At 39.6% G+C, this 24,513-nt stretch overlaps 1 protein-coding gene across 1 annotated transcript; it reads right to left on the minus strand.

Annotated features, from left to right (window-relative positions):
* Nucleotides 1-20,611: 20,611 nt before the first annotated feature.
* Nucleotides 20,612-21,550, minus strand: LOC149244038 (uncharacterized). Its single transcript, XM_089371384.1, has one exon. The coding sequence runs from the start codon at nt 21,548-21,550 to the stop codon at nt 20,612-20,614; it is 939 nt and encodes a 312-aa protein (XP_089227510.1).
* Between the last annotated feature and the right edge of the window lie 2,963 nt (nt 21,551-24,513).

Genomic DNA, 24,513 nt, shown 5'->3' on the forward strand with positions numbered 1-24,513 from the left:
TTTATAGGATTCTTTTCAATGATTTTCTCTTCACAGTGGCCTTTTGGTTGTACCAAAGAAGTAGTATTTAACAAGTCTAGAGGTAGCGTTTCCAATATTTGTGTCCTGAACTTGTAAAATTCCTCTAGTCTCTCAGCTCCTAATTTGGTTTTTGCCAAATGTTGTACTTGAGAAAATAACTTGGCTGAAGCAAAAAAATCATCATAACTATCCTTCTCATGTTCGAACTTGGCGATTTTGGCATGAGAAGTGACATTGTAGGCAACAGATTTAGGATCATACTACCTTTTTGGGATGACTGCTAACTTTAGCATTTTTATTTTCTCATCTTCCTTCTCTGCATGTTTGAAATCATGCAGCGTGAAAGCACCACATCGGAGGGGGAATGAAGGCCACATATGATTTTTTGACTCCTTTAGGTTCCTTGACATCCCTTCTACTGTTATCTAATATGGTAATTCTCTAGCAAGTAACTTATCTGGGATGTATAAGGGAAGGACATGTGGGTCAGTAGTGCTGCCAAAATGTCTGATGTAGGTGAACGTTTCTTCACCAAACCAACTACCAATTGCAGTTAGGTCAACACAGGCTTCCTCAGACAACCTAGGAGCGAGTTTATTGAATATGGCATAATACACAGGGAGGATGAAACCATGCCAGATTCTATAAAGATGATTTTGTAATGGGCTTTCCACAATTCCTTATGATAGATATGAATAGGGTTAGGGTCCTGTGGAGTCCATTTCCATCCTATAATGGGGTATCCGGAATTGAAACAGATAGTGTACAAAATACAGGCACTCATATAAAATGGGGGTATCACCCGGGTAGTCACGAATCCGTTTTTCATATAATCAAGTATTTGGTTGGCCATTTTATGAGACAGAATGGTTGCCAAATCCATCATAAAATAATTAACTACAGCCTCCATTAAAGGTACCATATCTATAGAAAATTTGGCAGAAGCATGGAATCCAAAGAGTGTGCACATCATTGCACGTGCATAACAATTCGGAGATGCTAATGAGTCTACGGAGTACATACCAGATGATTCATGCTTGTGTTTGGTCAGAAAATGCCTCCACTGTCTGATAGGGTCTGACTTGATGGCATTTTCTTTGGCGAAAGCCTCCAAAAATGCTTTGTTATATCGCTTGTGCAGTTAAGGAAAATGGTACATTCTTTTGATATCTTCTGCTCTGAATGACTCGAACATTCTCCTATCGGTCGTAAAGAAAGTTTTGTCTGTGATATTGATGCTTTCAATAACCCATCTGACCAAGTCATTATAGGGTAAAACCTTGGCGCGGGCTGCTATTCTATGAAGAAAGGAGCCGGCCAAATCCTTAAGAGTATTCTTTGAATTGTCAGTGGAATCGACTATTACCACTACTTCTTCAATCTCCTTCGGATCTTCAACTTCCAGCAAATTGTATATATTCTCCCATGAAGCTTTGTCTAGACCGAGGTAAGTAGTATCTGATATCAAGACCTTCTTTATTGGTTCCTCTTTGGCTACCACGGGGGCTTTTGGTTTCTTCAATTTCTTTGTCTTTTTAGTTGGATTCATCAACTCATACTTGCTCTACAAAAGAAACAAAATAATGTAACAGAGAAAAACCTCGTTCAAAGCCAACGCAGAATACAAAAGATTAATGGTAATTCAAGCGTGATAAGCAATATGAACTCAAATATTACCACGGATGAAATCCTCGAAGGATTCAACCTTAACTGCTCTATTAATGACTTCCGTAACCACCAATTGTGATACTTAAATGTCATAATGATATGTCGCATCGCACATATTAGTAACAGTCCTTTAAAGTGGATCTCTTGGCTTTCCCGATCAGCGATTAGCGAAAATCGCATATCGTAGATCGGGAGGTACAACGGCTAAGCTTTATCTATTTCCATACATAGTTCTGATTGTGATAAAAGTAAATTATCATGGGAATATGGGATAATCAATAAATCCTTAGTTTTTTGTTTATAATTGATTTAAGGTTTAAATCCACAAACATTCATTTAAACAACCTTTTATCAAAAAGTGTGCTTTTAATGTAATCGCATCGGCGATTACCAATAGATAGTTATGTGTCTCATGCCTTCAGTGATGGCCGATTGCGATCAGATTATCGCATTGGAAGATTTGAGTGGACTTATTGGAATGGTTCTTTGATGTCTTGCAATTTTGCGCTTTCCGATAGCATTATCGCATTAGAGATTTTCCAATGAGAGTCTTTTAAGTCTATTTTTAAATAAAGGATGCGACATATTATTTTACATTTGTTTTTACAAAAAGGTCTTGGTTGCTATTCATATCGGATCGGACCTTTTCATAAGGACTTTCATGTGTTATGTGGTTAAATCAAAGCTTGCGATTATTATTGAATTATTGATTTTAACTAAGTCTTAAAAAGGCGACCCATTTCTTGTTAAAGTTTTGGATAAAAATTTTGAAATGGAGAGGGTTATTGTATAGCACAACAATTGATGATTCACTGGGAGAAACAGTTATCTCTGAGAAAGTAATGTAATATCTATAACTATTTTTAATTTGGAAACCATTTAGGATAAAGGAAACAAATCTAAGAATAGTTAGATAAAGATTAACTCTAAATATAACGAAAAAATATTGTTGTAATTCCTTTTCCAATCTTAAAAATAAAAACATTTTGGGTTTATTCAAGCTTTGATTGGTTTATAGATAAAGCAAGGGGCTTCTCCAACTTAGCTTTTAAGTTTACTCTGTTGTCACAGGTAGTGCCTCTGCTGCCAGCAGACGTTTATAATCTCGACAGGGTTACCTTTTAACCATTTAATCATTCATTGTCTCATCCATCTAAGAATATTACTTTTGAAAGATAAATTCAAAAACATATGTTTACACATATTTATTATTTTTGTATTTTTTATCCTTTATATTTCTTTAAAAGATAAAAAGCCATTTTCCTGGTTTGGTGGCCAGCTGTGGACAATTCCATTCACTGGTTGTAATTGACCTGAACAAGCTCGTTCGTGATGAAACCCCTTGTTTATTGATTATAAGCCATTACCTTGTTTTGATATGCAGTATTGGTAATGTCAGTTTAATTAGTTCCCTATGATCATGGTAAGCAGGCTCATGATGAGACCTCTTATCTTTTATATCAAACATATTTTAGAATTACACTCTGAAAAATCACAAACTTAATGGATGGGGTAAATGACTTTCTCCTTAAGAGCATATGGATGACAATTTAAGAGTTGTAGATGCTAAGTTTGGAAAAGTCTTTACTTTTTACAAATAACCTTTCTTGGCTCTTTAAAACTTGGAATTATTTACAGTATTTTCAAGGCTTGTGAAGATTTTACAAATCTAAAAGAGGTTCTCAGAGTTTTATTTTTATCTAACTTTCTAGAACTGTTGTCTTATCCTTAAAGGTTTCCATCTATCAAAAGTAAGTATTTACAATATTTCTTTAAATAACTTTCCAATAGTAAAAGGTCAATCGAATACTATGTACAACCTTATTTTTACAAATAAAAATTTAAAATAAACAAAACTACATAATGAATATTTACAAGTAAGAAGGGGTTACCTCCTTAAGTGAAGAAATTTTTCAAGATAAGCCCATTAACAGGAAGAGAATCTCTCTTTCTTGATAGATCTTACAATATGAACGTTGATGAGCCTATCTTCTCAATGACTTGAAACAGTCCAAGCCACATCTTCTGAAATTTAGTATGTTTGCCTTTGTCTTCATGCGCTTTGTCCCATTTCAAAACAAGATCACCAATTTGTAAAAATTTTGGGTCGGTAGAATTTGTATTAAAAGAAGATTTAATAATCTGTTGATGTTTTGCATGTGTAATTCTGGATTTTTCCCTTTCTTCTTATAATTCAAGGATTTGATCATATCTTAATTGAATAGAAGAGGAGGGGTTTTCTTCAATAAATTGCACTAGGGCTAGCGATGTGAGTGTTAATTTTGTTGGTATCACAACTTCTTTCCCATACACTAAGTTGAATGGAGAAGTACCTATTGAGGCCTTCTGTGTTATGCGGTCTGCCCATAATGCAAATATCAAAGACTTGTGCCAATTCTTTTGATTCTGGTCAACAGTTCTCTTAATAATCTTGATAATATTTTTATTGGTTGATTCTCCTAAACCATTACCATGAGGATAATAGTTTGCAGAATATTTCAATTTAAATCCTCTCTGGAGAGCAAATTCAAGTATTGTATTTCCAGAAAAATAAGATGCAGTATAAAAAATGAGAGCATTAGGTATGCCAAACTTGGTAATGATGAATTGATCAATGAATTCAATGATTGCATCAGAGTTGGCTACCTTCAAAGGAATTGATTCTACCCACTTTGTGAAGTAATCTGTGGTTGAAAGGATATACTTGTGCTGCTTGGAAGAATGTGGAACAATCTCTCCTATGATATCCAGTCCCCATTGTTCGAATGGTTGTTCAATATTGACTGGTTGCAAAGGAAATACTGGTTTCCTTTGTCTTCCACTGGCCGTTTGGCAAATTTTGCATTTCCTTACATAGTCATGGGCATCTTTGAATAAAGTGGGCCAATAATATCCAGCATGTATTATCTTGTGAGTTGTTGTATCACCTCCAAAATGTCCACCTGCTGGACCATCATGTAATTCTTGCAACACCTTTTGTGCTTCAATTATTCCAAGGCATCTTAACAAAACTGAATCATAATTCCTTCTAAATAACACATCATCAATGATTTCGAATTGTTTTGCTTTCAATCTCAAGGCACGTTTCTTTTTGTAAGAAAGATTAGGAGGAGCATATCCATTTTTTAAATAAAATACCAGATCTGCATATTAAGATTCAAAGTTCATAATACTTATCTCGTTTATTTGAAGAGCATTCTCTGAATCTTCATGTTCTGGAATGTTAGAAGCTCCTGCTAACAACCTGCAAAAACCTTGACCTCTAACAATTTTTGTTGGCTTAATATCTAAATCATATTCTTGTAATGATGTGACCCAGTTGGCTATCTTCTCTCCCACTTCTCATTGGACTAGTAATTGTCTTACTGTTGAGAATGGGACTATTACTTTTGTATGAGTCTTTAGGAGAAATGGCCTAAAGTGTTTAATAGATTTGAACACAGTGAAAGCTTGTTTTTCTACTTCGGAATAATTAAGTTCAGCACCCTTTAGATTAGAATTGTAAAAGGATATGGGTGCTTCAATTTGCTGATCATTGATTTGTGTCAACACAGCTGCATAAGAAGTTTCGGATGCTAAAGTATACAAAATAAAATGATTAGAAAAATTTGGGGTATTCAATGTAGGAGCATTAATGATGGCCTATTTGATTGAATCAAAGGCTTCCTTTTCGTTATGCCCCCATTTGAACAATGAATTTTTCTTAATCATGGTTTGTAATGGTAAAACAATCTGCGAAAAATCAGGAACAAATATTTTTACAAAATTTATTTGACCTAAAAATGATTGCATTGATTTTTTATTGTGTGGTAGAGGGATATCAAAAATCTCCTTGATTCTTTCCGGATCAATATAAATGCTATTTTTAGATACGATAAATTTTAAGAGTTTACCTTCATCAATAGCAAAGAATGATTTCTTGGGATTTAATGAATTACCATACCTTTTACAGCGTTCAAAGATTTGTTTCAAATCATGTAAATTTTTTGCTTTTTTCTTAGAGAAGACAGTTATGTCGTCTAAGTAGACAACAATTGACTTATTAATCAAACCCTTAAATCCTATATCCATTTCTCTTTGGAAGGTAGCTCTAGTATTAATCAAACCAAAAGGCATTTTCTGATAGGCATACGTTCCCCATTTGGTTCTGAAGGTAGTCTTTAGTCTGTCATCTAGATGCAACAATATCTAGTTATATCCAGAGAAACCATCCAGAAAAGACATTAAATTGGAACCAACAACTGAATGAAGAGTTTGTTCCATTGTTGGCAGTGAGAATTTATCCTTTTGGCTTGCCTTATTGAGATTTCTGAAATCAATGCAGATCCTAATATCACCATTCTTCTTCCTGACAGGTACTAAGTTAGAAACCAATTTAGAATGTCTGACTGGGAAAATTATCTTTGCTTTCAAGAGTTTATTAAACTTTGTTTTGATCTGGTTCTTTAGATTTGGATGAATTTTCCTCAATTTCTGCTACACAAGTTTCTCCTCAGAAATCATTGGAATTGTGTGTTGTATGATAGAAGTATCATACGTTTTTAAATCGTCATAATTCCAAGCGAAAACATTTTTATATTTATTCAACAATCTGATAAAGGAAAATCTTTCTTCTGGAGTGAGCCCTAGTCCCAGATTAATATTTTGTGGTTTGGCCTCAGTGCCAAGATTTATTAATTCAAACCTCAAAGTAGAACTTTGAAGTTTTGAATTAGTGACTTGTTTAAACCTATCCTTGATATCATAAAGATCTTCAAGTTTGACCACGGATTTAGGTATGGAATTCTCCTCTGGTCTTTGCTTTATTTGAAGATCATGGTCATTCTCATCAATAATCTGGTCATCATAGGATTTCTCAGAAGTTAAGAAATTCAAAATGTCTTCGTCATGATTAAATACCCGCCAATTGGTGACATTGTCTGGAATGGATGGTCTAAAAATCAATTCGACTGAAAACGTATCAGGGTTGTAATCCTCCGATGGAAGGAGATTAGAAGCAACATTGTTTAATAAATCAGCTGCTTCATTCCGAGATCTAGGAATGGGAGAGATATTAATTGCTAGAAAATGAAATATGAGGTCTTGAACCAAGGACTGATAATGCTTAAGATGTCCAGAAAGGCAATGGATAGTATCCCTTACCTGCTTTATGACAATCTCAGAATCACTAAATACTTTTAGATATTGAGTCTTCAGTCCTATCACATTATAAATCCCTTGGATCAATACCTCATATTTAGCAGTGTTATTTGTACACTCAAATTCTAGTCTGCATGAAAGCATAGTTTTTGCCCCCTTAGGACTAACTAAAATACGTCCTGCTCCTTCACCATCATTGGATTTTGACCCATTGAAATATAAATACCAAAACACATGCTTATCTATAGTTTTTTACAATTTCTTCAGCGATAATAACACACGTTGATGTATCTATATGAGAAAAATTTTCTATCTGCGATGTGAAACTATTAACAGAGAAAGGTGATGATGGAGTGTTAAAATTACCAAAGAATGATTCGGCTAAGTAATTTCCGAGAATGATATTATTGAAACCTATGGGTTGATTTTCCTGCTCAAACTCAGTTACAGTATGAGTCATGTGCTTCTTCCGATCAATCTTAATTTGATTTGGTTTCCCTTCATAGGGAAGCCACATATAAGACCAATCAGTAGAAATGTAACCATGGAGTTTCTCAAACCAATCTCTGCTTAGAATTAACCCATAGAACTCAGGGATGTCAGCAATCAATATATCAATTCTCTGGACTACTCTAGGATCAGTTGATAACCTAATGGTGACTGAATTAATCTCTCCTAAAACTTGAACCTTAGTTTGATCCAACTGAACAATATGCACTACATATTTTTGGGGCTCAATGTTCAATTTTGAGCAAACCGAGGCTAGCATTATGTTTGAAGAAGCCCTTGAATCTGTTAAGCAGTTGTGTAAATTTCTATTGTAGATTTCATAGGTTAAGAGAAAAGGAGGAGTACGGGAATTAGATCTATCTATAGAAATTTTGAATAATATGACACTTATTCACAGAGATTATCCTGATTATACACTATTGCGGAATACATGCATAATACATAACCCCCTCTACGTTGATCATCAATTTAGCAACATTATAAACAATGAAACATCAATCGGATGCACACATTAACACAGTATGTAACCCAGGGAAAGCATACAGCTGAAAACCCCACACTATCTGTATATTATATGATAGAGAACATGTAACAATACATAGTACAATACTCCTCGCAAGTACTCAGTACTATCTCCACCTGTTACACACAAACTAGCTCAGATCTGAATCATGCACTGGCTCAAATCTCCTCCGCTGCTTGCCTGCCTCTACTGCGCAATACCTGTGAACAATAGGAATGATCCAAGCTCGTTTTGCCTTTGTTTGTACTGCACAATCCTCATTGGCAATCTCCATGCATTGATTGTGCAAATCTCATGCACAACTATAGTCACAACTGATAGCAATCTCAACCTCTAACACTTGTCTCCACTGAACTGTACATGCACTGACATGCACTGAGTTAACTGATGTATTCTTTAGTTGCTTTATGAGTTAATAATTAGTGAATTAATTAATAACTAATTCACACCACTCAACATTAGTCTATTTGTCAGTTAGACTAAATACAACTAGTTCAACTAAGTCAAACTGAACACAACTCCATCAACTCCACTGTCAACTCCACCAAACTCAATCACTTGAGTTCTAACTGAAGTCCTGCATGCAATAGCTCAACTAAACCCATAAGAAACTCGTATTTCCTTCTGGCAGCTGCATGTGCCACATCTGTAGCTCGAACTGAAGTGCTCCAAGAGGATAAGATAATGTTTATAGTCCAAATATTATTATGAGCTAATAATATTCGACTATTTCTATTTTTAACCTGGCAGTCTAAAAATAGACTCCGCCCATATGTCTAAAAATAGAAGTCCATCTATTTTTACCAACATGACCAATCATCCACAAATAGAATCCTGCAACTCATAGACCATGATCCATATGTCTAAAAATAGACTTTGCACCAAAAATAGCCTGCGGGCCCACTTAGTGAAGGCGACTTCTTTCCACTAAGCTCCATCATCTTGTTGCATTCTCAACACTATCTCCGATCAAAACAGTATCAGTAGCATCTACTCTATCTGATGGTGGTTTACCTGTTCCGTTTGCGGCCTTGGACAATACAACATTTGAAAGAGGAGAAGAAGGTACCGAATTTAACTCTTTGAGCAACAATTTTTGTTGATGTTTGAGCTTGCTAAGCTCAAACAAAGAGATATTCACTGTAGTTTTCTTCATGTCTTCTATAATGTTGTAATCCATAGAGTCAGAGACTACCAATGTCTTGGATGATGAGGGCAGATTAGAAGATGATGGCTGATTTTGAGTAGGCAACGCTGTAGATTTCTTCATGGGAGCCTTATCTTTGGCAGTAGGGTTTTCATTTTTCTTCTTTTGAGTTGGTTGAATAGGCTCTGCAGCAACATTACTTCTGGTACTTACTGGGAGAGCTTCGTGTTTGCTTTCAGTATCAGAATTGGGAAAAATGAAGTCCCACATACCATGACATTCAACAACATCATCTTCTTCTGTTTCCTCAGATGACAAGACTGTGTCTTCATCCTCATCATTATCTGGATCTGATTCTGCATTAGATATGGCATTAGGTGGTTTTGATTCAGCTCTTTTGAAGTTCCTAAATGGATTTTTAGTGGAGGTTTCCGCTACTTGTTTCTTTATTTCTACCATTTCATTAGACATAGTCTTTAAAACTTTTTGCAAACCCTCCATATCATATGGATCTTTAGCCACTTTCTTCTTCAAATCATCTTTAAAAGTAACTTTTTTGGACTTTCTCTCCTCAAGAGTGGTTTTCTTTTCTAAAGCGATAATATGTTTCTCAACGGCGATCACTTCTTTCATATTCTTTGCTAAGGTGGGCTTTGCAGCTCTATCAACGAAGATGGCTATATTTGAAGGTAAAACAGAAATATACCATTCGCTTCGGACCTCTTCACCGGGTTTAGACATAGCAAGAATTTTATTTAAGAGCTTATTAAATTGCGATTTGAAGTCTTTTTTTTTTTTAACTGAAACGGTTAATTTTTATTGATAGAAAGCTGATCAGGCATAGCCTAAACGACCATTACAATTTCCAATAATAACTAAAGCACTCTTTCCTCTTAAGGAATGTTTGCCTTGATCAGAAGTTCTGTATTTATGCTGATCATTCCTTCTTGAAGAGAGCATCCAATATTTTCCAATCTGTCCGCATCTTTGTTTAATCCTCTAAGAATGTGGCATATTTGAGCCGAATGGCGATCTTTCAACATTCTGTTTACTCTTGCTAGCTGTTTGTTTAGTGCCAGATCCTTGAGACTTTTCTTTTTTACCATTGTTTTTATCAGCAATTCTAAATCGCCTATGATTAGGATTTCATTTGGGTTTTCTTTTCTGGCAATTTGGCAAGCTTTCCAGAGACTGAGAATTTCAGCTTGATTGTTTGTTTTCAGTCCCAGGCCCCAGTTGAATTTGTCTTTTTTCCCATTCTGGTAGTAGATCACACCTCCTGCTCCTGTCCTCCCTGGGTTTCCTTTTGAGGCTCCATCAAAGAAAATGGTGCATTTGTCCTGGGATTTCCACCACTTTTGGAAGTTGTCCTCAGATTCACGGATCTGCCATCTTTCCTTGTGGATTGGGCGCTTAATTGCTGGATGTCTGTCTTTTCCTGTGTAGTCTTCCAACCACGCTCTTTCTTCACTTCTTAGGGAGTTGTCTTCCTTTGCTGTATAGTGATTGAGAGTTTCTAAGAGGAGCTTCTTTTCCTGTTCCTCCACTTTCACTGCTGATAGCTCAGTGTTATTGAAAATAATCTCGTTCCGGGCTAGCCAGATTTTCCAGCAAACATATTTAGGAGCAGCTGTCCATACTTTGTGCCAAATTGATTTGCTGACAATATGGTGGCGATAACTGGCATTCCAGGATGTAAACATGGAAGCTATCATGCTTTGGGAAGGGGGGCTCACATTCAATCCGAAGAAGAAAATGGACCATACCTCCTTCGTGAAATCACACACTATGAACATATGATTTGCAGTTTCCAGTTCTCTTTTGTAGAGGGCGCATCTATGTGGCCCTGCTATGATCCTTTTGCAAAAGTTTTCTCCCGTAAAAAATTTGTTGTGAAATAATATCCAAAAAAAGAAGTTGATTTTAGGGATGCTGAAGCTGTCCCAAATCTGCTTCCACACAATTCCCTGGTATGGTGAATCTTGTTTGCTTTGCATTTGATAATATCCTTGGCTTGCTGTGTACACTCCGTTCTTGCCCCAGCCCCAAATGTCTTCATCATCGATGTGAACTGGAGCAAAATCAGAGATTGCTTCGATGAGGACAGCCAACTGATTTTTTAATTGTTCTGGAATTCTGGGTAAATTCCATCTCTGCCAATTGCCATTGCTGTCCCATTCTGATAAATCCTCGATTTTCCTGATGCCTTTTGCTCGGAGCCAGTCTCTGATCTCAGCGATCTCCATTTTTTCGATAAGAGGCCGGTGTCCCATTATACAGTCTTTCCATAAATTGGTTTTTTTCCCATTGCCAGGAATGCGGTATAAATGGCTTCTGAAGAACTCTATGCCTTTGATGCAAAATTTCCAGGCTTGCATGCCTTTTGAATGTTTCTCCGGCTAGTAAGTCATGATGGTCCGATTCTTGAGGTATTTCTTTTCGAAGATCTGGCTTACTGGATGGTTGGGCTCAGCGCAGAGCTGCCATAGCAATTTGCAACCTAGAGCCAAGTTTGCATGCACCGGATCGCGAATTTGGAGGCCTCCTTCCGCCATCGGCCTTTTCACTGTTTCCCAGCAGACTAGGTGGAATCGATTGGTGTTCCCTCGCCCACCGTGTTATAGACATTTTTGGGCAACCCCAATCATAAATGTCCATAAACCAAGGGCTCCTAAGTCCCTAAAGGTGTTGTACCAACCCCTAAAAGAACAAGGTCAACTGATTACAGCATCTCCCAGAAGTTCTCCATGAAAAACTACTCAGAACTGGTCAAAACTGGACCATTTCACCTGCTCCATGGTCAAAGTGCGTTGCATCCCACCTGAATACACACAATAGGTGCGATGCATGTTGAAAAGCCCTTTTATGGGGTGCGATGGGCAAGAGTGGACAAATGGCAGGGTCAATCCACAAGGTGGAGGAGCATGGAATCTTCCAGAAACTTCTCCTGTGACACTTGCCTCTCTGTATTCGACCAGGGCTGAGTAAGAGATCATCAATCTCCAAGTGGAATTAAGAACTATCAGAGAGAGGACACTAACCAAATCTTAAAAGCTGACTCACCTCCCTTGCAAACATCTATATATGGATCCCTCATTCTAGAGATCCGGAGGCTGGAATTTTGTATCTTGTAAGGAAGTGTTGTTGGTTTCTTGGTGCAATATCATATTGTTGGGTGATCTAAGCTTTTCATGAGGTGAAGAAGGGCTTTCTTGCTGAGAGGATGATGCTGGGTCAGAACAATTGGTTGTAATCCTCTTTGCTCTTTCTTGATTATCAATAAAGCTATTCAAGTTTTCCTCCACATTCTTGTATGATTGATGTTATATGCATTTGTGTGGTCAATATACATCTGGTCCTATATTGTTTATGATAATAGATCTATGTTCTTGGATAGTGTTATGCTGCTTTGATTCTACAGGTGCTCTTTGAAGCTGGGTAGATGAGGAAGCAAGTGGCAAAGACCTATCAGAAGGGAGAGGAATTGAGCAAGGAACCAAGCACAAGACAGAGGTTGGTCTCCTTATTCCCCTCTTATCTATTTCTCATAAAGGAAAACGAAAGTAGTTTTTAGTTTTTTTGTTTCTAAGGTAGCTACTAGCCTTAGTGGGACTAGTAGCTCTGCATAGACACTAGTTTTCCTGATAAAAAAATGGCGACTCCGTTGGGGAGCGAATAGATTGTTTGTTTATCTACATTTGTTTACTTTATAAACTTACAGATGGAGCCTGAAGTCATGCTAGCTAGCCTTCGAACTGCATTTGCTATGCAAGTGCAAAGTAGATCAATGTTGCTTCAGTCTATCTCCGGGTTTTGTTTATGAATTAAACGATTGATTTACAAGCTCTCTAATTGCCCTTGTGGTGGCTCTAGTAACCTCTTTAGATCTACCCCTGTGATTGACTTACTGATTACCAATTTCTCGGCCTAAATCCCTGAATTGAGCTGCAAACTGTGACCCAGAACCCAGCTAAAGTCTCGTCCCTGGTCCATCGCACTGTGTCTTCTTTGAAACCTGAATGCATCGCACTTCCCGAGTGTAGTAGGTGCGTTGCATTTCAGTTTCTCTGTGCTACAGGTGCGCTGATCAGACCTCTTCTGATCTTAGATTTTGGCTTCTGTGTTCACTCTTTTCAGCTCTTTTAAGGAGTTTTACTGTTTGTAGTAAGTACACCTCTATTTGAAACCCCTTTCCTTGCTGTTATTCCGCCTCCATTGTGCAAAGAACTGTAAATGTTTTTATGTATTTTTGAGCCATTTTCAGTTCTCCTTTACAAAGAAGTAGCGTAATTGAACTGTCGTTTCTTGATTTGAAAGTGTCGCAAGTGTCGTTTTTAGTCATAGAAGAGAATCTGATTGTTCTTGATAGTCGATTACACTGTTACTCTTGTATTTGATTTGAATTAGTAGATTTTCAATTGTCGAAAGCAAGTTTTCAATTCCAAATAACAAAGTGTCGTCATTGTCCTCATTTTGTTTTGAAAAGAAGCTTGTTAGTAATTTTCGCTTTGAAAAATAATTCAGATTTGTGCTTAGCTTTCTTTTTATCATTCACACATTAAGAAGGCTGAAAACAAATACATGCATGTGCATTTGCATTTAGACTGTTTGTTGGTTTGATTTAGGATAGTGCATATAGTGTGTGCTCTCTGCTCTTTGTTGAAAGAAAATCATCTCTCTTTCCTTAGTAGCTAGGATTTTCATTGCAAAAAGAAGATTAAACGACTGTTTATCATCTTAGATTGCATTTTAGGAATCGTACATCTACATCACTCGGTGAACCTGAAAGGAAAATTTCTTAAGCAAGATCAACTATAAAATAAATTTAATGAATCTAAAAACGCTTTGGAACCTAACGCACAACATTTAGAAGTCTAGGCTAGAGACGTATTCCGGCATCGTAAAGCCTGGTAACTGTTTTTTTCACTGTTGGTTGGGTGATTCCTCCACTTTGAGACGACAAGTGCCAGTACGGACTTGTGCTCCCACGTACCGTCGAGTATATTTTGGGAGACCACAATAGGCTATATCCTTTATCCATAGGAAGCCGTGTCTGCCGCCCTATCGATCGCAATGCATTGAACACAACATTCGGGAAGATTGACTGCCGTACTGTAAAAAGTATTCTGCAGTTTTGCGATTGGTTTGGTAATCCCTCTGTCTAGATTTCCAGAGCAGTCCCTTTCGTTCCTTTTAAGACTCCTTAAAGGAAAAGGTCCATCTGAGCACTTGTCACTTCAGGCTCATTAAAAATCGAAGGCAACTAGAGTCATCTTTTTTTTTTCTCGACTCTTAAAAATTGAAAAAACAAGTTGTGTCAAAGCATCTAAAATTTATTTTAAACGGAATAAACATCACCTTTCCTACGTTGATCTTAGGTTGAGAAAAATGGAGTCCACCAACCAAGGAGTTCCCCTTGGAGGAAATCCTAGTCCCTTCTCCTCTTGGGGAGATGTTGGTGCACCCCATATGGCCACATTGTCTCTTCCAGGATTGACAATCGGCTTGCCCGTATGGCTCTTCTCAACTTCTGTCGTTCAGAACACCGTGATTCCTGAACAATCAAGTCAGCAACTAAACGATACTAGAGTTACCCCCCAACCCTCTACTTCATCCAATTCTTCCTCTCCTCCTTCCTCTTCACTTGATGAAGCTGGTAAAGCCCAAAATCAAGTAACTGAGAAGAAGAAGGAGAAGAAGAAGAAAGAGAAGAAGAAGAAGGAGCCAAAGGCGAAAAGGGGCAACCAAGCATCGTCTAGCGAAAATCCACACACTGCACCGACCAGGCCTAAATTGCCATGTGTCATTTGCAAAGGAGACCACTATCATCGAGATTGTCCTTGCATCCCTCGGATCTTAAGGGACTGGTCTCCTCGTTTGCACAATCCGGTGTCATCAACACCTGATGATCATGTTGGAAGTACACCGTCAACTAGTGAAAGTGAAGCCCCTGGACAAAAAGGAAAATATAAATTTCCTTGTAAATTGTGTGAAGCCGATCACGTCGTACACCGTTGTCCCTTCTTAGACGAAGCTAAAAGAGTTTTGGATGACCATCCGGTTTCACCGTTACGGCTTCCTCCTGGATATAAGAAACTCTTGCCGAGTCCGCCACTAGTTGACAATCTGGCTGACACGCCCTTGTGGTCGGCCGAAGCGTCTATCATTGAAGATAAACCATCTAAATCCACACCAGATGAAAGTCAAAAGGACGAGGTGGTAGTTGACCCGGTCTTGCCTTCAGAGGATCAATCTTCAGATGATATAGTCACTGAAGAGAACACGAACGACACTGTTCAAATTCTCTTCGTAAGCACAGACTCCGATGAACATGGGGGAAGTCTACCCGTTCCTTTACCACAGGAAGAAATTTCATCAGAGTCATATCCGGCCGTCTATTCGGTCCCACCTCCAAGCAAGCTGGTTGTTTCCTTTGACTGGAATCTACTAGGCAGACCCTGTTTACTGGCTAGTGTACCATTTCGAATCATTGCTCAAATATATAGAATGGTCATGGCCGGTACCATCATAGATGAAGGGGCTTCTGTGAGTATCCTTTCCTCAACTGCTTGGAAAGAGCTTGGTTCGCCATCGCTTTTGCCTGAGATGAGAAATCTACCAGGCTTTGACAAAGGAACCGGTCGACTGTTAGGGATCCTTCCCGATGTGCCAATAAAATTGAGAAGGAAAACCGTTCACATGAACGTAATGGTAGTCCAAGGACCCCTGGATTATAATCTACTCTTGGACGGGACTATATTTACTGCATGGGAGCCGTCGTCTCCTCACTCTTTAGAGTAATGTGTTTTCCGCACGAAGGAAGAGTGGTCAAGCTCGTAGACCAGCTTTCATTTCCCGGTTCACACATAGCAAATAGTCATATACCAACCCTAAATGGTCTTTTCATGCAAGGAATGTCTCATCAATCCCCAGTCTGTCCTCCTGATGAGCGCGAGTGATTTGGAGGACATGACTGAAACCCAGGGGGCATGCACCCTGGCCTGTTTCGACAGGAAAACCTTGGGTATAGGGTAGGTTTCTGCGGAGGATATATGACTAGTCTGACACACCCGTCCGTTTAGGAAAATGGGATTAGACTGGAATAAGATTCCCTCGTCAAAGTTATGTGAGTGGAGGCGTCTGCGCCACTCACCTTTGTCTATTTCGGTAGACATCTCCGAGGAAGTGTTTTGTCTGTGACACAGATGGAATAATCTTTGGTAATCTGGAAATTTTTCGCTATACTTGGGGGCATGCAAACCTTTTGGCATGTATGCGAAGAGCGACCATTTATTTTTTAAATTTATAGGTCCTCTAACCCTTTAAACTCGTAGGATTGGTCGTTTCCTAACTTTCATAAAGAAAGGATGCAGAGCAAAGCTTTGTAAGGTGCAAGCTTCTTAAAAATGGCATCTTAGATGAGACACCCTTATTATACGACTGGATTGAGCAGTTTTAACGTGGAATTCAAGCTCGTTAAAAAATAAACATAAGCAATGAGCAAGTGTTCCCCCAACGTTTAAGCTCATTAAAAAATGAACCATACCCGGTAAATAACCATCGTGAATGTATTATCATCAGCCTTTGAAGCCTTGGTCGTGTTCTCATCATCACCTCCACTCTATATTGGCCGATCATTCACCTCCACTTGATTGTTTACCCATTTTGAGGAACAGCTGCGAAGAGTGATCCTGTCAGCCATCCTTGTGACACTGCCGTGATTGGAAAATTCCAAACCTTACTTGGAATCAGCTGCTACCCGAATCTATCACTCGTTCCTCAAAGACAAGTCTCCTTGAAGCTCTTTTCAACTGATTTGTAAAATATGAAAAGATTTCCGAGCCATTGGCCTCTCCAGCTCGTTAAAGTGACCGGAAGTGCTATTCCTCCTTTATATTTTAATCTTTTTGGACCTGATGGATTATTACACAAAAAGATCGAGCGCTTGTTTTGTTCGGCTCGTTAAAATTACCAAAAATTCATCTCTTTTGTATTATTTTATACTTTTTTGGACTTAAGGGATTAGATGATGAAAAAGGGTTTTTGGGAGTTTCCTTTACGTCCCTTTTCAGACTCTCTAAAATTGAAAAGGACCGAGTTATCTTTGTCGTTAAACTCTTTAAAACCGAATAGCGACAAACTTGTCCATAACAGACAAGAACGAGTTTCACTATCGCTAAGCTCGTTAAAACATAGCGATGGGTTTGCCCGAAGGGAAAATTATAGAACAAGCACATGTTATCCTCCTCAAGCTTGACAAAAATAAAGAGGTACTGGTCAGCAATGACTGGGGAAAAATTGGGAAGAAAACTTGAAGAAACTTTGTTGGTAGCAAGTCACTCTTGAACATGACACTTTCACTCCGCATCCGAGTCGGGTTGGGTTGTTCCATTCACTGGTCACATCACCATGGTTCCGTCACACCATCCATATTTGGGGTTAATGCTACCAATCCATCATGTCAGTGTCGCCGATATGTTCAAGAGAAGTCGCTCAGAGAATTCACCTGTGTCTCACCCACTGCAATACATTTACACTCCATCCTTTCATGACCGCCACCCTGAACCTTATATCACCAGATCGTTTTCACCTCCATTAAAATCATTTGCTCCGTTTCGTGTCATTGATGTGGGATTCACTAAGGCCCTCCTATGATGGATCGCTTCTTGTCGACATCAGCTCATTATCCAAGAAGTCGATCTAGGAACAACCCTTTCAGTACTTTGAAGCTTGCATGCCTCAATGGCAAGTTTCTCACTTCCGGCGACAGGTTTACATCAATGGCCTAGTACCTTGAGGGTCATCATCATTATCGATGATTCCTCTCGCGCTTGTTAACAGCTTACATCATTGGTTGGTAATCATGCGATGTCTTTCCATGTTCGACTCCAGAACATCTCTCACATGGATCGACTTGTACTTTGAGTGAAGATCGAACGAGATTGAAGACCCCGGATCTAGTTTCATCCATCTGGGCTGCGATATATATTTAGGAAAATAAAGACATCAAATGTACATCATTGCTGCACAGATAATCATCCAATCTAAGGGATGATGGCTCTACCAGAATCATCAGTCTACACTCAGACGATTGTCTGTCCTATGTACATGAAAATGAATTTATAAAGCTGAGCATGGGAAATGCCTGCCTCAGCTAGATCATGAAAATATTATGAAGATAATGTATTGTATTGTATCTTATTACAGGTCGCCTTCTAGCTTAAAAAACTTCGGATCCTCATGATAAAGCATTTCGCTCGACATCAAAAGATTAACGACCTCATGCTTTAGGGGGCAACTGTTATAGACATTTTTGGGCACTGCAACCCCAATCATAAATGTCCATAAACCAAGGGCTCCTAAGTCCCTAAAGGTGTTCTACCAGCCCCTAAAAGAACAAGGTCAACTGATTACAGCATCTCCCTGAAGTTCTCCATGAAAAAGTACTCAGAACTGGTCAAAACTGGACCATTTCACCTGCTCCATGGTCAAAGTGCATCGCATCCCACCTGAATACACACAGTAGGTGCGATGCATGTTGAAAAGCCCTTCTATGGGGTGTGATGGGCGAGAGTGGACAAATGGTAGGGTCAATCCACAAGGTGGAGGAGCATGGAATCTTCCAGAAACTTCTCCTGTGACACTTGCCTCTCTGCATTCGACCAGGAATGAGTAAGAGATCATCAATCTCCAAGTGGAATCAAGAACTATCAGAGAGAGGACACTAATCAAATCTCAGAAGCTGGCTCACCTCCCTTGCAAACATCTATATATGGATCCCTCATCCCAGAGATCCGGAGGCTGGAATTTTGTATCTTGTAAGGAAGTGTTGTTGGTTTCTTGGTGCAATATCATAGTGTTGGGTGATCTAAGCTTTTCATGAGGTGAAGAAGGGCTTTCTTGCTGAGAGGATGATGATGGGTTAGAACAATTGGTTGTAATCCTCTTTGCTCTTTCTTGATTATCAATAAAGCTATTCAAGTTTTCCTCCACATTCTTGTATGATTGATGTTATATGCATTTGTGTGGTCAATATACATCTGGTCCTATATTGTTTATGATAATAGATCTATGTTCTTGGATAGTGTTATGATGCTTTGATTCTACAGGTGCTCTTTGAAGCTGGGTAGACGAGGAAGCAAGTGGCGAAGACCTATCAGAAGGGAGAGGAATCGAGCAAGGAACCAAGCACAAGACAGAGGTTGGTCTCCTTATTCCCCTCTTATCTATTTCTCATAAAGGAAAATGAAAGTAGTTTTTAGTTTGTTTGTTTCTAAGGTAGCTACCAGCCTTAGTGGGACTAGCAGCTCTGCATAGACACTAGTTTTCCCGATAACACACCGTTCCACAGAAAGTTGCGTATATAACTGGAAATTTGATCTGAAATGGATTTAGGTGCCATCATCAGTGAAGCTTGAAATGTGGGCAGATCCGAGAGGACAGATTTAATTAAGGTGAGTTTTCCGCCTATAGATAACCAAAAGCCTCTCCACGCTGCTATCTTCTTCTTAAATTTTGAGATTACTTCCTCCCACAGGTGATTTCTATTGGATCCCAGCGTTATAGGAAGTCCCAAGTATTTGATTCTTTCCCATTCTGCGTGCCCTGTGCATCCCAGGTCTTCTGCGATTTTCCCAATTGAGTGTTGGTCTATATTCCAACCATAGACCACACTTTTCTTTTCGCTTACCAATGCGCCCGTGATGCTGCAGAATTTCTGTAATATGGTTCTGAAGGCTGTTGCTATTCTTGAAGAGGCCCCCCCAGCAATAGCGAGTCATTAGTGAATAGTGCATGGTTCACTGGTTCTATGCCTTTCTCGATTCTAATCCCTGGGATACTACCTTTTTGTTTTTCCATAGCTAGCTTCCTACTTGAAGAATCTGCCATCAGGATGTAGAGAAAGGGTGAAAGAGGAAAACCCTGTCTCAAGCCCCTGGTGGCTGGGAAGAAATTTGCCGGTCTGCCATTTATCATTGGTGCTATCCATATCTTCTCTAGGCAGGCTTTGATTAAGTTGATGAAGTCCTGGTTGAAACCAAAAGATGATAGAACCCTGTACAAAAAAGACCTATTAACTCTATCAAAGGCATTACACATATCCAGTTTGATTAGCATACCTTGTTCTTTTCACATCTGATTGGAGTGCAGAGCTTCCTGAACTTGGATGATGTTATCCAGGATGTGTCGCCCTTTCACAAAACCACCTTGAGCAGGAGAAATTAATTTTTGAAGTAATGGTTTGATTCTATTTGCCAACAACTTGGTCAATATCTTGTAGGATGAGTTACATAATGAGATAGGTCTGTATCTATCGAATGAACCTGGATTTGCTTCCTTTGGAATTAGGGCGAGAAAAGTAGAGTTTATGCCGCCTCCGACCTTTGCCTTCCTCATGAAACCCTAAACCATTCTTAGGAGATCAGATTTGATTATCTCCCAGCATAATCTATAAAATTGAATTGAAAATCCATCGGGCCTGGGAGCTTTATCTGGCTCCATGGACCAGACTATGTTTGATATTTCTTCTTCTGAGACTGGTCTTAGAAGGGTTTCATTTTCATCTGAACTAACTAGCTGGGGAATGTTTGTGAGGAATTCTTCTATGTCCTCCTCGCTCCCATTCCAGCACTGAGAAGGTTTTGGAAATTCTTAACGGAGGCCTCCTTAATTTGTTCAAATCCTCTGCATACCTGTCCACTGGATGTAGTAATTTCTGCAATGTGATTTCGCGAGAGCCGAGCCCTGTATTGTCTGTGGAAATATGTATTGTTTATGTCCCCTGCTTTGAGCCACAAGCTGCGGGACTTTAATCGCCAGTATTCTTCCTCATTTCTAAAGGAGCTGTATGCTTTCCTTTGGGCGTATTTTTCTTTGTCTAGATCCATGGTTGAAATGTCTTTCTCTTCCAATCCAAATTGGAGTTCTTCCAATTGTTTTGTTGCTTCTTTCCTCTGGCTGGTGGGAGTGCTGACGACTTTCTTTATCCATTCTTTAAGAGCCTTCTTGGTGTTCTTCATTTTTTGCTCCCATACGAGGCTTGGGGAGTCTAAGACATCTGTTTTCCATGCTGTTTGTACAATTTCAAGAAACCCCTCTCTTTCGGCCCAGAGAGGACTGAATCTGAATGGGAGGGGACCGAGATCTTCTTCCTCCTTTATGCACAAGAGGATTGGCTTGTGATCCGAAGTTAGTTTAGGAAGGATCTTGGAGAAAACTATTTTGTTGTCCATCATGATTGAGCTGTTGGCGAGGAATCTGTATAGACTTGCTGAAATATGATGTTCCCCTGTTCTATTATTTGTCCAAGTGTATGCTCCTTTCACTGGCTTAAAGTCTACTAAGTCCCATAACTGGATGAGATTTTCCACAGTGGAGAGGAAGGGATCTCTTGTAGAGGATCCGCCTCGCTTTTCTTTAGGATCTAGGATTATATTCAGATCTCCTCCTATGACAATATTCGTGGGGCTGCAATGCTCTAAGTAATCTGATAGGGTCTTCCAGCACTCTTTTTTTTCCTCATAATGCACCGAGACGTACATGTTGAACAAGTCTAGTTTAGCTTTACTTGCTGTGTGCCATAGCTATGTATATATCCAATGTTGGGACTCGTAAAATCTGCCAAGAGTGAATAAGTTCCTAGACCAGAATGTGCCTATTCCTCCAGCCGAGCCTCTTGCACTGATTACCTTCCCCGAATCAAATTTCCATTTGGTATTGCTGGTGTTAAGAAGGGTCTCCCCTTCTATTTTGGTCTCTTGGAGCATGAGTATGTCTATGGGTTCCATTTTCATTAAATCTTTGATGGCCTCTGCCTTAGTGGGATTTCCCAAACCCCTGCAGTTCCAAGAGACCAGATTCATCATTTACAGCTTGTTGGTGTGGGACCTCCTCCCTTGGGGGCCCTTGGTCTGGTATTCCTTCCAAGTGTCATTTCAATAGTAGCTTGACTTCCGAGGGTTTTTTTCCTTTCTGATTCTTCTTCCCTAGCTTCCTTGTTTGATCTCCTTCTGGCTCGCTTGGATGGCCTTTCAAAGGTCTCATCATCCGAGGAGCCAGCATTTTCTATCTTCTTCTTCTTCTGTTTAATTATGTCCGCATATGAAGGGGAAGAGTTATTACTTGGGTTCGGATTTGATGTGTTACCTGGAGCTTGAAAGTCGTTGTTGTTTAGCTGGGGAGGATCTTCTTGTTCTGTCTCCAGAGGCTCTGAGGGAGGTGTGAGAGATTCGAAGGGGTTTTTGTCCTCCACTGCGCTGGTGACTTCCTTGTTCCCGGCGTTTTGGTGACTTTCGGTTTCTTGCCCTGATTTATTCCCTGTCTCCTTGCCTTTGTTTTTGTTGTTCTGCCTGTTGTTTGCTGCTTTCTTTACTTGCTTCCATTGTTCTCCTTTTTCTCTCTCTGTAGTTTCCTCGTTTTTCTTCTTACAGTATCTTGCGAAGTGTCCGTATTCGTGGTAGTATCGACATTTGAAGGGAAGCTTCTCATAGTCGAGCTCTTGGATATGCGTCCAGTCCGCCACCGAGAGCTTAATGGCTTCAGGAAGCCCGATTTCTAGGTCGACCTCTACGCAGATTCTCGCACAGGAGTATTGATCCTTCCTTGGCGCCTGGTCTATATATCTGCCGAGAGCATTTCCGATGGATTGCAGCGAGTTCTGACTCCAGCAATGGAGGGGGAGGTGAGGAAGGCGCACCCAGACTGGCACCGCCGTGGGCACATCTTGAGCTGGATCAAAGTCGGGGGACCATTTATTCAAATATAGTCCTTGAGGGCCCATAAAATATGGCCCGTTTCTGAAAATCAGGCTTCTATCTTCTGCATTTTCGAACACGAACACAAAAAAACCCTTGCCCACGAAATAACTTTTTATTCCTTCTTTGACCAGGGGGGTCCAGTTGCGCTTTACCCAATCTTCAACGGCTTTCGGGGAGGGCCATAACCCTGTAAACTGGCCGATTAGTCCTCTTTCGGCGAGATTCAATGTTGATCTGCAAGTGTCTTCCACCGGCAAAGACACCGTTGGAATACTTCCCAGTTTTTTGACGAACCTGAGCTGAGGTCCAGAAGGCTGACGTTTTCCTGAGGCTGCAACAAGAGACCTGAACGCTTCCAGTTCAGGAGGAGGTGGAGGAGGGTCTTCGGAACCATCGCCATGTTCCATGGCAAAGGAGGTCACCTTCAAGGAGGGAATCAACCCGTGCTAGGCCGTAAATGGAGCCCCCATGCGAGGGCACTGCAGCCTCCAGCAGAACCGCGGCCACTGCCAGCCAGCACCACGCGAGAAAGGGTTAAGCACCGCCACGTTTGCCTGATGCGAACCCTAGAGGAGTTGTAGAGCTCTCTCCTGTTTGAATTATTTCTCGAAAAATTGCACTAGGAAAAAAAAGAACAGAGATATTTCATTTCGAAATATCGAATAAACGAATAAGTCACAAGAATTTTTGAAATCTTTAATGGGTTCTTTAGATTCAGTTTTAAGATTGGAGAGAACATTGATTAATGTTGCTGTGGACCTATCATCTCCAAACTTAGTCAAAAATTTCTCTTGGAAAGCATTCCAACTAGTAATGGATCCTGTTGGTAATGAAAAATACGATGATCTAGCTGCTCCTTGTAAGGTGTATGGGAAAATCCTCACAACAACGTCTTCTTCTGTCACTCTGTTTAAGTTAATTGACAACATAAAATTGTTTATGTGTTCTTCTGCTAGTATGCCAATATTTGGATTAAACTTTGGCAACCACTTTTCAGGATGGGTCGGTAATTGACTCAAGGGTGCAGGCATTGCGACTACCCCTGTATTTGTCCATGGCCTTGGTTGTGGTTGATTGTGTGCCATTGTTGTGCTAACAGCAGAAGAAAGTTAGGATGTAGTTACAAGTGGTTGGGTAGAGGATGTTGAAGTACCTGTACCCTATTGGACAATGATATGAAGTTGGGGAGTGGATGGTTGACTTTGAAATGGATGATGATGATGAAAGAGTCTTAGTGTCAGACTCTTCAGGTGTCTTCCTATCTCTTTTTCTTTTAGGCAGAGGAAATTCTATTGGTTCAATACCAAGCTTTTCACTCTGTAATCTTGTAAGAGGCTGAGACAGAATGTATTGTGAAGTCACACTGCCTTGGGATAACTCAGACTTTTCTTGAGATATTGAAAACCCTTGAAGTTTATGAATTAAAGACTAAACTTTAGGGGGTTCAAGGGTGGATTTGTCTAATATGTTCAAGTTTTCAACAGTGGTTATTATATTTTCAACTTCTCTCAGAATGGGATATGGATTTGGACTTGCTTTCCATTCACAGTTCATGCCCTTCTTCTAGTGCCAAAAATGTTGATGCCTCTAAAATCGCTGCATCAACATCGGGGAAAACCACCCGGTCCGGACCTTAGTGTAGCTCCTTTTCCGTTTGGTGTGGTGGCTCCGACTGGATATAATGGGACCAGTTTCCCAGTGATATATGAGTTGATGGGTGATTGGTTTGTAGTGTATAACGAAAGTGA

This window comes from Pinus tabuliformis, chromosome 8 (genome assembly GCF_031772625.1).
Source record: "Pinus tabuliformis cultivar Carrire ecotype Pingquan chromosome 8, CPIR1, whole genome shotgun sequence".
Taxonomy (NCBI): Eukaryota; Viridiplantae; Streptophyta; class Pinopsida; order Pinales; family Pinaceae; genus Pinus; species Pinus tabuliformis.

Coding starts and splice junctions, on each gene's coding strand:
- LOC149244038 (XM_089371384.1), bottom strand. CDS start 21,550: ATGTACGTCTCGGTGCATTATGAGGAAAAAAAAGAGTGCTGGAAGACC.